General features: G+C 38.7%; 1 protein-coding gene across 1 annotated transcript in view; it reads left to right on the forward strand.

Annotated features, from left to right (window-relative positions):
- The window catches only part of SLC16A10 (solute carrier family 16 member 10), a 66,748-nt gene that overhangs the window by 32,981 nt on the left and 18,753 nt on the right, over positions 1 to 15,014 (forward strand). Inside the window, exons 2-3 of the mRNA XM_082756806.1 lie at positions 1,740 to 1,884; positions 5,106 to 5,544. Coding sequence (XP_082612932.1) covers positions 1,740 to 1,884; positions 5,106 to 5,544 — 584 coding nt within the window. The remainder of the gene's footprint in view (positions 1 to 1,739; positions 1,885 to 5,105; positions 5,545 to 15,014) is intronic.

A 15,014-nucleotide genomic window follows, 5' to 3' on the forward strand; every position in this document is an offset into this window, starting at 1 on the left:
ATTGGGTGCTCACAGCCAGCAATCGCTGGTGGGCTTCTCTGGTGCCACGGCTGCCTTTGGCCTCTCATAGGCAGGCAGAAAGGAGCTTCAGACATTCCTCTGACTGCTGCTGATCTGATGACAGTGGGCCTCGCCATGCCCACTTCTCCAGCTGCCTGTCCTCTTGGCCTTGGATGGCAGAGGCAGGCATGCCCCACCGGCACAGGCTGCCCAGAGAAGCTGTGGGTGCCCCATCCCTGCAGGTGGTCAAGGCCAAGCTGGATGGGGCTTTGGGCAACAAAATGCCTCTACAATGGTCCTTGAAACTCCACAATATTTATCACATCCTCAAAAAACAAAACAAACCCCCAAAAAAGAACAACCACCAACACGCTCACACACAGAAAAACAAACTATCCCAAACAGTTCATAGTTCATTGAGATCATTGTTTGCACTAAAATTACGGTTTTATTTCATGTGCTCTCATTATTTGTCTCTAGCCATCTGTTCTCTTTTGTCTTTCATTTACATTGTAAACTCTTTTGAAGAAATGGTTCTTTGTTTGCTTGTTTGTTTTACTCTGTGTTTTTTCAGTGCATAGCACAATGGGGTCTTCATCAGTGCATATGCCTCATCAGCACTTCAGCAGCTTATAAATCTTGGTATTAGTATATCTGCTTCCAAACAGTGTCCCTTAGGTCTCTTGGATACTTACTGATTTCGGGCAGCCTTATTTACCCTTATCACTGAATCACAGTTGCTTATCTAACTGTCTTTAGCAAAGATACTCTAAACAAAATCCCAACGCAAATTTAAACCTATTACACAAATTTAAACCTATTCCAGAAAGGAGTTAAGATATTTTTTCCCAATGCATCTTGCATCAAAAGCTTTTTTCACTGCTTTTCCTCCCCTAAATAGATGGGGGAAGTTTACCCACTTCTATATGCTTGTTATAAACACTGTGTTAGAACAGCATGGGTTACCTTTATGACCTGGGAGCACCACTGAGTGTAACATCACTAATGCGCATTTGGGAGAATGATTACACGCTAGCTGGTAAATGATGCAGTTCTGTATGCCCGTATAAAATGAAGCAGGAAGTTGATTTTTAATTTAAAATGAATCAAATACTCTTCCACCTAAGTTACTTGAAGATATTGTAGCACGTGAGTCGGTATGCTCAAAATTCAGCCACAAAAGTGTGTTTTGTAACTTTAGTGTACTCACCTGAACTGAGTCTTAATGATCTAAAGACTCATTTATTTATAAACAAACAACTATAGTTTAAACAATACTTTTAGAGCTGGAGCTGGATCTAGATCGATGCAATTAAAGTTTGTTAAACTTTTCAGCAAACCTAGCTGCTTAAAGTCATTGAAGCATAGAATTAAATCAAGTGAAATGTATTACTATATATTTCAGAATAAACGTGGCGTGGAGTTATCGTTAATGGGCTAGTCATCATCTTGAATACTTGCTCAGTCACTGGTGGAATAATTGTGTTGAAAAAAAATAATAAAGAAAAACAATAATAATTTGTGTAGTTAATTGTATTTCTTCAACTGATGAAGTCTAAATCATTTGATCATGTAAATTGGTCAGGCTTTTAATTTTTACCATGTTAGGTAAATGTATTTTTAAAACTATATAAACATACAGTTTTAGGTATCATGATATGTTTCTGAATTAAAACAAATAGTAGCTGAAAGCTTTAATTACTCGTTCTTCTAAAACACTGTCTTTTTCTATTCTGCAGCATGGGTGAGCTCTCTTTCTATGGGAATGGTCTTCTTCTGTTCTCCAATAGTCAGCATATTCACAGACCTGTTTGGTTGTCGAAAAGTTGCTGTTATTGGAGCTGCAGTAGGGTTTGTTGGACTCCTTTCAAGTTCTTTTGTAAGGTAAAAGCATTTATTTACATTCAAAGTGTATTTTATCAGTTTTACAATGTAGAGGTTATGTTGGTCCTATCAGCTGAATATGAAGAAATAAGCAGTGCTGCTTTATATTATCTGCTAGCTGAAGCTTAGAAACCTTGTTCTATCTTTTTCTGTTTTTCTAAATATATGCCTTTTGTCGAAACTTCCAAGTGGAGCTTTTAACTTCAAAAATTACTTTTAAAATATAATCTAACCTCATAACAGCACATCCTATTTAACAGGAGCTACTATGTATGAGTCTATCGACAGCAAGACCACGCAGTAACCTCCAGGGAGGTGTTAATATTCAGTCAAATCAATGTTTTCTTCTATTCTTACTGTTCCAGTTGCCTAACCCTAAGATAGTGACAAACTTGGTACAACGATATATGCTTAGAGTTTACTGTCTTTAAGGAAATCTCAGTTCTTTCTTTTGTGACTAAAAATACTTAAACAGTAGACGAGCGGTTTTCTTCCCTCCAGATTACACTTTGTTTTCTGTAAATTTTGCAGAATAAATCCTAGGAAGTTTGAGTGACTGATTTGTTTTACATGCACAGTAGAAGATGAGGAAACAGGAAACTTACTTTAGTCATCAGCAGAAACTGTTTAGTGAAGATAGAAAAATAGCAAAATAAGCTATAGTTACATCTAGTTCTCAGTCTGCTAAGAGACTCTGCTAAGTGCATACAAGGCTTGAACAAAAAGCAAAATTCTGAAAAGTTTTCTGCATAGAAGAAAACATATTTCTATACCAACAGGCTTGAGAGAATGTGCTTTCTGTGCCTGTGTTCTGAACCAGACAGATGTGAGCTCTCTGTTATCTGAATGGGTGGATGTCAATGCTGCATGGCACCATGCCTGAGCTAATGCATCTAGCTTGGGTTATGTCCTCTAACGTGAAAACATACCCACAAGTTTACTGAAAGAGAAGACAAGCGGTCCTTGCTTAGGTGCTGAGATTTGTGTTTTTATTTATTCTGACAATAAATAATATTTATGGGAAATGGAAAACTACTACTTGCTACTTGAGCAAGTGTCTCTCCTTTTTTTTTAGTTAATCCAAATGCAAATACATTTTATTTAAAGCAAACAAACTAAACAGAGCACCTACTCCGTGATATGTTTTAAGAGGCTTGTCACCACATATGAGGTGGAAACTAAAGAATATGTGTTGGAAAAGTCATTTCTCCCTGTTTAACACAATATTGTGGTAACTGATAAATACTAACAGAGCCTCATTAATGCTAAATTAAAAGGAAAGTTGTTTCCTGCCTTTGAAGAAAAGGTTGTCATCTTTATACATTTCCCTGATATCCACTGAAACAACACTACAGAAGCTGCATGCCAAAGGACGTTATTTTGTACTGGTTTTAAAAAATACTTCACCTTGTTTGAATTTTGTTTTAGAATTTGAGCAGCACTTGTGCTTTGAATGAGATGAGTTCTTATTATAGTACATTACAGGTTAATGTGCATTCTTAGTGTTTTATTGTGTTACTCACACTATAAAATGATTTATGCTGATGTTATCAGTTAATTGAGGATGTATAGTTCAGATATAGAAGTGTTCTAGAAGTGGTGAAATTTCATACAGCAGGCAAATCTAAATATGATTTACTGCTTTTGTTACATACATACTTGATACAAATTGTATCTCTTAGGAAGCTGAGATGTAAGAGCATTTGCAGCGCAGGAAATTTTTTTTTTATGTATATCATACTGCAAACTGTTTGAATCCACAGAAAGGAAGCAAAAGCTATTTGTCCTTACTGTATTATGTTCCTCCTCTCATTTTATATCTTCTGATTTTATTTTTCTTGGATGTTTTCCATTGCTTAAGGTAATTAGTCTTTCCCTCTTACACTGTTTCTTTTGGCTACCTCGTATATAATGTTTTATAAATTGATAGTTTAGTTTCGAAAGCAACAATAATGTTACACATGTAGTCCTTTTCACAATTACACACAACACCATAGTTGATGGTTAATCAAATACTGTTTTCTAAGAATTTCTGTAATTGCATGGGAAGCTTGCAGAACATGCTGGCAGCTAACATTCTGTGGTGAAACACGCCAAAAAAAGCATTCATACTATTAATAAATAAATAAACTGGTTTTCTGCAACTGCTTTAAAAGCAGGTGTTAGCAGATTAAAAAGAACCTATGGTTCATTTATAAACATATATATATATATATATTTAAAAAAAGTAAAAAAATCACATTTCACTTTAGAAAGTTGTTATAACGCTTTTCACACATTCGTGCTCTTTCATCAAAATGTAAAAATGTCTTCTTTGAATTATCGATAGTAGAGTACTAATTTAATACTAACACTGTTACTACATACTGTTAAGATTTCTTGCACAATGAGCTTTTTATGTCTGTCTGTGATATAATGCAATGGCCTTAATTAATTTCAGTCATGCTGTATAGTAGGTGATGGTGGAGAAACTTGTGATGGGGAACCTCCTTAACAAGAGCTGAAATACTTCATTATTAATTCTTTTTTCTTTCTTGGCATATCCAGTATCTGAATCAAAACAAAGAATTTAGAATATATGATAAAGAAGGGAATATCTGTCTTAAATCATAATAACTAAACTTCTGTCATTTCCTAATAATGGTTTACATTACCAAAACGTAAAAAAAAAAATCTTTTTATTACTAATAATGCTTACTGCTTTTGCTGTTGTATTTTCATAATAAGCTATGTAAATGTTTAATTCTTCTCGGTTCATGAGGAGGACCAAATATTATGTTTGAACTGCTAGAACAAGGAAGAAATGTGTAAGCCAAAGCAATATAATCATATTTAAACAAACAAAAGAAACACTAAAAAATAATAATTAAAAAAAAACAAAACACTAATATGTTTAAAGTTATATTTAGCGCATTCATCTTGACAATGATTTTTAAAATTTTATTCAGACTACTTGGTATAATTCTACCGAAATAACTGCTACTTGGTATAATTCTACTGAATTAACTAATTCTGTTCAATGAAGTTCTAGGAAATGTTCATTAGAAAAAAGAGTTGGTTAATTAAGTTTACACAGTGTAATTCAACCACAAGTACACATAAACTCTTAACTCACTCCTGAAAATATGTCAATTCATTAGAAAAACTCTTGTATATGGTAGTTCAATGTGAGTGTAAGTGCTTAACGAAACATTATTTTTTTTTCTTTTCTTTTGATACAGCACCATTGAACCTCTGTATTTCACCTATGGAGTCGTATTTGCCTGCGGCTGCTCATTTGCGTACCAGCCGTCTTTGGTCATTCTTGGGCACTATTTCAAGAAACGCCTTGGACTAGTGAATGGCATCGTCACTGCTGGCAGCAGCTTATTCACTGTGACACTGCCCTTCCTCTTGAGAGTTTTGATTGATTCTGTTGACCTGTTCAACACCTTACGGGTCCTGTGCGTCCTCATGTTTATTCTGTTCCTGGCTGGCTTTACGTACAAACCCCTCATTTCCAACGCCAAAGACAAGGAGGTAGCAAAGAAGGGCAAGTTCAGATTTCCTCCTGAGAAAAAGATTTTCAATTTCTCCGTTTTCAAAGTTATGAGTTACCGAATCTGGGCTTTTGGGATTCCAGCTGCACTTTTTGGATACTTTGTGCCTTATGTCCACTTGGTAAGTGCAGATCTTTTCCTACATATGATGTGTTTAAAAGTACTGTAATTTCCCTTTGTGCTATGAACTAAGATCAGTGATAGGAATCAACATTTAAGTTAAAGAAGTTTTGGGGAGAAACATTAAATTAATTCTGATGATGTCTGTGATTAAAGGAGATTCCAGGGCTCTAATCAAAACCAGTAGACTAAGCCAGTTAAAATTTTAGCTCCTCGTTCTCAACTTTAGGTTCTATAGCAAGAAAGATGTAAAATACTTTAACCATGAAAAGAGACATTTGAAAAATATTCTGTGCTATTCTGAAGAGGGTGATAAGGAGGATTGCTTGTTGTTTTTGCCATTCAGCTGCAAACATTGCCAATGGTACTTGTGCATTTTAGAGGTATAATGGGAGGAAGGAGTAAATAGCAGGAAAAGGGAAAAATATCTGATTTCTAATTTTTGTTCCATTAAATTATGATATGTTTGTTAAAAATTGCATTTTAGGCTATATTTTATCAGCTATTTTCCTTTTTTTGTTAAATGCAAAAGATTAGGATTTATCTGTCTCTCAGACTTTAGTTTTGTGGTTTATCACTATAGCACATATTTCTGGCCCTGTTATCTTGGGGCTTCTAGTTGCCATTTCAACATTTTTTTTTTATCACTGTTTACAATAACTGCTAGAGTTTTAGTTTCTGATGGTGGGGAATCTGGCAATCAACCATTTCTTATTCATGTACTGAACCTTTTTTTGGCGTGTACACTTTTAATCTAAGACATTTAGATGCAACTGGGAGATGCATTACATGAAGTGTAGTTAAGATGAATTTATACAGTGGTGAGTTATGTTTGAACCCTGGTGGTGCTGTCTAAACTGAAGTGTTGCAAACCAAGAAGTTAAAAGGGGAAAGAAAACAAACCACCAAACCTGCAATGGGCTGTGCTATTTACATCATCTCTCATCCTCCCATTCAAGAGCATTTGATAAAGGGCATGGTCTAGTAGATTTACTAAGCACTGTGAAAGCAGGGATATCACATGAATATTTATTATTCATCCATGACGTTACAGTAAGATTCATGATAATAAATGTCTTGAATTCTATCAAAAATTTTCTGACTCTTTATAAGCCCTTCAGTTTGTGTATAATATAGCAGGCGGCATTACTGCGTTCTGGTAATACATTGGTGAGGTTACTGACTCTGGATCATGCATACTAACATTAGAAAAAAATACCTAGGGGTGTGCAGTGGTTTGCTTTTGAGCAGTTATAAACTGATTTTTATTCATGGCTGGTTCTTGTTACTTAATTTTTAATGATAAGTAGATCTTATTCTGTAAAACAGTGAATAGTCCTTGGAAATTGTCTAATTCAATGATGAGGCTAGGGTGACATCTTTCTTCTCTATGACAGATTTCTTTACTGAAAGTGCTGTGAGGCATTAGAACAGGCTGCCTAAGGAAGTAGTTGAGTCACCGTCCCTGGAGGTCTTCAAAAGACATGTAGATGCGGCGCTTAGGGACGTGGTTTAGTGGTAGCCTTGGCAGTGCTGGGTTAATGGCTGGACTTGATGACCTTAGAGGTCCTTTCCAACCTGAATGATTCTATGACTCTAGATCTCATGCTGTTTTTCAAAAATTCTGTAGAGATGTTCTGAAATAAAACAGTGTTCAGGGGAATAAAGGGGAAGTGCTGTAGAGTAAGCATTACACAATCGCTTTGGAAGGGACCTCTGGAGGCCACCTGCTCCAACCCCTGCTCAAGCAGGGGCACCCAGAGCTGCTTGCCCAGGATGTGTCCAGGGGGCTTTTGAAGACATCCAAGGAGGAGACCCCACAGCCTCTCTGGGCAACCTGTGCCTGTGCTCTGTCACCCGCACAGCACAGAAGTGCTGCCTGGTGCTCAGATGGAGCCCCTTGCTTTGTGTCCTGGCACTGGGCACCACTGCAAAGAGCCTGGCTCTGTCTTCTTTGCACCCTCCCTTCAGGTATTTATACACATTGATGAGATCCCCCTGAGCCTCCTCTTCTCCAGGCTGAACAGTCCCAGCTCCCTCAGCCTCTCTTCCTCAAAGGTGCTCCTTGATCATCTTTGCAGCCTCCATTGGACTCTTTTCTGTCCAGGACTTTCTTGTACTGGGGGGCCCAGAACTGTGCACAGTACTCCAGGTATGTCCTCAGCTATGCTGAGTTAGAGGGGAAGGATCACCCCGCTTGCCCTGCTGGCAATACTTTGCCTAATGCAGCCAAGAATACTATTAGCTATTAGATACAGCTATTGATGTTTCCAGAGAATTGAAGGACAAGACTAGCCAAGCAGAACCTCTAAAATACAAGTATTGAATATGTTTTTTTTTTTCCCCCCATATCAGATTGGCAAAAAATCTGGTTGCAAAATACAGCTGTAGTACATGAAAAGGCTACAAAGAGGGTGAAGGGTCTGGAGGGCAAGACATATGAGGAGCGGCTGAGGTCCCTTGGTGTGCTCAGCCCCGAGCAGGGCAGGCTGAGGGGAGGCCTCATGGCGGCCTGCAGCTCCCTCACGAGGGGAGCGGAGGGGCAGGCGCTGAGCTCTGCTCTCTGGGGACAGCGACAGGACCCGAGGGAATGGCATGGAGCTGGGACAGGGGAGGGTCAGGCTGGGGGTTAGGGAAAGGGTCTGCACCCAGAGGGTGGGCGGGCACTGGGACAGGCTCCCCAGGGCAGTTTGGACAACGCTCTCAGACACATGGGCTGGTTTTTGGGTGGTCCTGTGTGGGGACAAGAGTTGGACTCGATAAGCCTTGTGGGTCTAACAGGGATATACTTCCAACTGAGGATATTCTGTGATTCTAAAAAAATTTGATGGAGGCTGTTTGTAATACAGTGCTTGATATCCTACTTTTAAATAGTTCTACAGTCTTTATAATCTATTATTTTAAAGACTGCCTCCAAATTAAGAGATTTAAATGCCTCTTTTTTTTTTTTTTTTTTTTTTTGATTCAGATGAATAATGAAGCCTAACTTTTTAACCAAATCTTTGTTAGTCAGTCTGGTTTCTATGTCACTTTTGAGAGAAGAAGCTCTACCAACTTGTAGGAACTCCTCACTTATAAGTCTTATTATTGAAAACAAACAAACTTTTTTTTCCTATTAAATACCTAATTTTACAGTATAATTGCTCTACTTCTCCTATAAACCAGAGGAAAATCTTAAATAATGCGTAGTAAGCTCCCACTGTTTTTAAATACAGTCCTTCTAAACAAGAAGCAGCTTAGCTTTCGTTCTTGCCTTTACACATACCATTGATATAAATGGTAGCTAGTATAGTAATTTCAAAAGGAAGGTATTTTTTTTTTTTATAACTGGACACTTGAAAGATGAATTTATTTTTATGAAAACATGAATAAGAACTATAATGCTATTTGCTGGTGGGCAATGATGTGTAGAGTTATCTACCTTTGTTGGACTTGGTGATCTTGGAGGTCTTTTCCATCTACCTGATCTATGAAGTCCCACTGTATGCTTGGAGGACTCCCTAAAACTTTAGAAAGTCTCTGTGGATCTGTATTTGAAAGTCTGAATATGCAAGTGTTGGAGAACGCCTCTGTGAAGGAACAGCATGAATTCTGCCCTTCAACACAAATACTTAAACTCCAGTAGATAACTCTGGATTTTTTTTTTTTTTTGAACCTAGTTTTGTCTGCTTTGATAAAAGAAAAAAAAAAACAAAAAACAAACAGATTTAATGTACTTCCAAAAGGTCCAGATAAATTGAAGGCTATAAGGAAAAGAAAAATGACCTTTGTTTGTGCATCTTCCAAACCAAGAATTACTTTCCTCTGCTTTAGAAAATGAAAGTTACTACTGTGCCATGGTTTACTGTGTTGTTAAACTTGTATGCAAGATTGGAAAAGGGATTTCATGCTTGGACAACTGACAGCTTTCATTATGCTAAAACTCTTGAAATCTTTCTGCTGTTGGGGATGGTCGGCAATAGTCAGGCTGCTAGACTGCTGCTGGTTGCAAGTGCCCAGTGAAAACAAATCTACATATGATGCTCCAGGAAAGATTTAGGGATGGAGTTGTAAATTATTCTCCTGAAAGTAAGAGTTTCCTCTGCTGCTGAGAAGGCCTGCCTTGGGCCTGTCCAACTTGAAAACTATGCCCAGCCATCTTCTTTACCTGCGTACTACTACCTTTTATCAGGATTTCAGCTTTGTTTCCAAGGATCTCCAAACACCACCCATGAAGCGGGCACATGCTCCATGTGCCTACCAGTTGTGTGCCACCAGTCGAGCCTAGCAGAGCTGAAGGTTGCAGGCATGGTGTGCTACAGGCACGGTGTGCTACAGGCACAGCACATCAGCTGCTGCCTGCTGGCTTAGCACTGCAGCTGGTCAGTAATATAATATCTGGCTCTGTCCGCTTCTGAGGCCAGAACGGATTTCTGTTTCTTTCGTGTTTCCTGAAGCATATTGGGAAGGAGGAGGTAAGAAAGATATATAAGTTTATTTTGGGTTTTGGAATAAAAGCCATGCCTTCACAATTTTATCCAGCCTCTCCATGTTTGCTAGATTGAGCAAAAGTCTGTTAAAACAAGATAAAAGAACCTCCCATGAACTAGGCTGTAACCAAAATTAAACAAATGAGCAAGTTATATGGTGTGCTAGCTGGCGTGAGTTACCAGTGCCTGATTTGCAGCCATCTGCTATATTTGAAATAGACGTCATATTCCTTTTGTCTTTTCAAGGTGAGAATCAAAAAAGGAGAACTTTTATTTAGCCCAACTTGCTTGATGTCAAATTCTGTTAGTGCGTGTTCCATTCCATACAATTTTGGTGAACTGGGCTAGGAGAATTAGTATACGTAGGTTTTGACTCAGTTTTATTATATACAGTGATAATCAGTGATTCAGATTGTTGAATAGGAAGTTAATAGTTCATGGGATTACTAAAGCAAATGGCCAACACTCCTCTCAATTTTAAGTATCTCCTTATCATACATTGTTAATTCTTAGGAACTTGGTATTTCAACTCTGTTTAAAATGTGACAGAGCATGCTAGGCAGTTTAAAAAGGATGCCCTTGCCTTTTTTGTGCTTTATTTAGCAGGGTGAAAATAAATACTGCTTAAAATGGGTGTTGTCACTGAATAGGCTCTTCTAAGGTAGGTTCAGTTTGAGTTTAGGACTGTCAGAAATGCCACATTTTATAAAACGTGGCCCAGTACTGTGTTGTGTTTTGATAGCAATAGTCAGCCAATGTGGGGAATACTGATAGGGCTGGAGAACATCATCTTAACACTTTGTGTGCCATGTTTCAGTCCCGTAGTAATTTGTCCTGGGATGTTTACAACACCTCCATCAATTCAGTTTTAAATAAAGATGTGGTTTGGTGTAGCAGTTGCTTTTATTGAATACGTCTTGTTGCTAATTATAGGTCATGTTATTTTTTTTACAGTGCTTGACACCTTCAGCCCTGTATTTCAAATGTAGGGTGAAAACCTGAATGGAAAAATCGAATAATTAAAATAGTGTAAATATAAATTACTTTTTTTTTTTTTTTTTTTTTTTTAAGACAAAACAACATCAACAAACAAACCTCAAAACAACAGTATGCTCCATAGATGCAACAGTATGTTCCATAGGTGCATACTTGTGTATGTAGAGATTTTTGGTTATGGAATGCATGTGTTCTGTGTCTGTGTGCTTCAGATTTAAGGTCTAAGATGTGGTGTCCTCCTGGCTGTTTTTTTTTCCAACAAATTCTTTGGAAAAATCTGTCTTGGGATCCGGATTTAAATAATGGATTTATGCCCTTCCGTACATAGATGCCACAGATTCAGTGTTTCGTTGCTTTTATGAATCTGCACATACCAGGAATAGGTTCAGCTGGACCTTCAAAGAGCAGGGAAGCGAGAGCGCAGCCACAGCTCCTGGAATAAGCAGGTGGATATTGCCTCAGGTACTAGAAGCTGCCACTGAGAAACAAAGCATCTCCTTGGACTTTGCTCGAAGATTTTCATCAACTGTATTGGAAGGGAAAATGCCTCACAAATTAAGAATTAAAGAGGCTTCAAAGCAGCTGGCCAGATGAAAAGTGTTCTCAAAAAGATACAGCAGCCCCAGCACTGCCATTAGGTACAGACCTGGGTTCTGCTGGCATCTTACGCTGTTTCAAAATGTGCTTGGCTGCCTCTGCTGGTAAACTGCTGTTCAGATTCTTGGGGAAACTGCACCAATGTGGTGAAGGATTAGTGTCTAAACAGGCCAGGCTGCCAGCAGCGGGCACCAGCTTGTGGGGCTGTGATCACTGTAGAAAGAGAGACTCTGCTTCTCACCGTGGAATATAAATATCCCACAGTAGATATGTCCTCTGTGTTGCTGTGCTTTTCCGTATGTAAACCAGGAATACAGGGCTTGGAAAAGTTGAGAGGTTCGATGCGTATGCTGCGTGAAGATCGTCAGCTCAGCCTTCTTCTCTTTTTATAGAGCTTGGGAACAGCTGGGAAGAAGAGCCAGTTATGTTACGCATTCCTCCCAGGCCAGTCACCCCTGCTCTGCTCAGCCACAGGCAGCTGTGACAGGGATTAAGTGACTGGCCGTGTTATCCTTCGGAGGCCCTTGGCCCAGTTGGAGGCTTTGAGTCAGCATTGCCCACCTGGCGTGCCTAGTCATCTCTTCTCTTTCCTCTTCTCGTGCTGCTTCAGCCATCCTTCCAATACCTTCGACAGTAGGAAATCTCCTGGAAGAGAGGAAATGTCAGCAAAAAAAAGCCCCTCTGCGAGGGACTTTCTGCTGACACGCAGGGCAGAAGCGCCGGTGAGCAGTTCACGGGGGGGAAGAAGCTCACTGGTTTTAGTGACAGATACAGCGTGCACAAAATGTGAACTGTTTCGAGAATGTAAGAATCCATTCTCGTAGATAATCTCTGGGTTTAAAGATTGTGATGGGCAATACTGAAATTGTATTTTCTGTGATCAGAGAGAAAGGTCATAGTCCTTCCCCCACGTAGGGAATTCACTGCTTTAAAGCAATTAAGTTGTTTCAGTTGTACCTCATCAGAGCAGATGACTGGCACCTACACTCAAAATGGTTTTTTTTGTGTGTGTGTGTGTTTTTTTTTTTTTTTTTGTGTTTTGTTTTGTTTTTTGTTTTGTTTGTTTTTTGTTTTGTTTGCTGTCATAGAAAAACAACAACAAATGCAATGATTTAGGCAGTCTGCTTCTCAGGAGGAAGCTAATCGGAGTGCAAAATCTTCACCATCCTAATGAGGGCTGTTTTTTTTTTTTTTATTATAGAGAGGGGCATGGTGATGGTTGGAGTCTCTGTGAAGTACTTTGTTAGTCATAAGAACTTGTTTATGCATACAAACAAACTCATTCACCTTCCAGGCTGCATCACAAAATCAGACAGCTCCAGTAGGCTTAGTTATCTGCGCTGTGTGGCTTAGTCTGTCTCCAGATCTCTGTTTGTTACTTTGAAGTTGCTGGATCTAGCTGCTACACCCACGTATGTAGTCTGTCTGCAAAAAGATAGTGCTGTCTTCTGCTCTATAGTTTCCATCTTTTGCTACGACATCCATTTAGTTCTGGCTCTTTAGTAAAGAAAAGTCTTTTTTTTTTTTTTCTTTTCCACTTTAGAAAGAACGTAGTGAACAGGGGAGCTTGCTGATGTGGATCATAGATGATGCAGATTTTTGTTGCTAAGCAGATTTGATTTTTTTCTTATTTTTTTTTTTTCTTCCCTGAGGGCAAGATCCTTGCTTTCCTGTGATTCAACTTTTTTTTTTTTTTTCTCCCCAATTGGACTACCTTCTTAAATTGAACCAACATGATCTGTCCTTCAGCCCTGTTCTTTACCAGCCAGCTACTTTGACTTCTTGTCTCTACCTCTTTCTCAGCTGTGTAGCACTGATTTGCCTTGTTCGTGCTCGTAAGAGATCTGTTTCTGCTGTGCGAATTCAATCTAGTCCCCATGCATGCTTGAACCTTTGCCTCGTGGAACCCTTGCCAGTACAAACCATCTTCCTGTGCAAGCAACTCAGAAGCAAAAAGCCAGGCTCTCATGAGATCCTCTGTACTCGGTTTTCCTAGGAACTTACTCAAAGTTCTTGCTATGTATTTTGAAAACTGTATTCGCTTGTGTGTGTTCGGTTTGTGAAAGGCCTTATTTATTCGGGACTGTACAGTCTCTCTATTCTGCCCATTCAGAAAGACGGCTATTTTCCACCTATAAACTACACCTCCCCCTGGCAAAAGCTTTAGTTCCTTAAAAAGAATTATACTGGAAAATACACACTGGGTAGTGACCACCAACATTCTCCAGGCAGATCTGAGCTGCTCTATCCGCACAGGATAGAGGGTGGCCAGGCTAAATCTTGCTGCACTAGTTGATGCCCTGCTCACGGGACCCAAGCCATTGCTCACAATGACACTTTTGTGTGCACACTCCTAGTCCTGTACCTCTCTTCCCTCCCCTGAAGTCCTGTGCCCTGGATTCCCTACTGGAGACAAATTGCAGCACAGCTATAGGTGCTGTCCTGTATGTCTGAGTGCAGAGAATGATGAAAAGTACGATGTATGATATATGGACTCTACTAACCAAAAAGCTCTCAACTGAAACATTTAAAATGCATGCACATCCACAGTAAAGCGTGTACACATAGCACATCCTGAAGAAATTCAGTTCTTGTAAGGTAAATATTGTCTCTGTTTTGGGAACCACTCATATTATGTCACAAGTTTGCTGCTAAAAAAAAAAAAAAGAAGTGTAAAAAGTGTTTAATATCTGATTGGTACATCTGGATTTTAACTCTAAAAATGGAAAAAAAAAATCACCCTCCATCATCATGTTCACTTGCTTTCATTGGTTGCTGTTCAAGAAACCCATTAATTTTTTCAGATCTCCTCCATCATTCATTTGCCTGAAGGCTACTACATCATTCATTTCCCAGAAATTATTGTTAGTATGTTTTGTAAAGATAGGATAGTATCTTTTAAATGATGTACTAACAGGTAACTGTGTCAAAAGGATATTTCTCCATACTCTAGGAAATCTGAAGATAAAGCTGTAGGTATACCTGTTGATTTTATTACGTTTCTCATCCACTTTATCTACCATATTTCTGTCCCACCCCCCCCAAAAAAAAAGTTAGCAAGGCACTGGTTTTGTAAGGGTCCAGTGTAATTAAGGAGGATATTTCTGAGACCTCAAATCTTCAGTGGCTCCCCATGCTTTACTTGCTTTGCTAATCTTTGCATTTATCTCCCTTCAGATCTCAACATCTGCTGCAGTTTGACTGCCCAGGTTAGTGAAATTTTCCCCCTTTACCCACTTCTGTAATTATCCTGTGCACCTCTTTTCTTTCTCAGTATTTCTCAACGTTGATCTGGCAGTATTTATTCTTCACTACTTTTTAGTTTTTATTATCTACTTTTGACACTGGAGGGTGGTGGGAGTGAAAATAAAATAAAAAAAAAAATCCTACTTTGTATGAAAACATGTTT

The sequence above is a fragment of the Aythya marila genome, assembly GCF_965140915.1.
Source record: "Aythya marila genome assembly, chromosome: 3".
NCBI lineage: Eukaryota > Metazoa > Chordata > Aves > Anseriformes > Anatidae > Aythya > Aythya marila.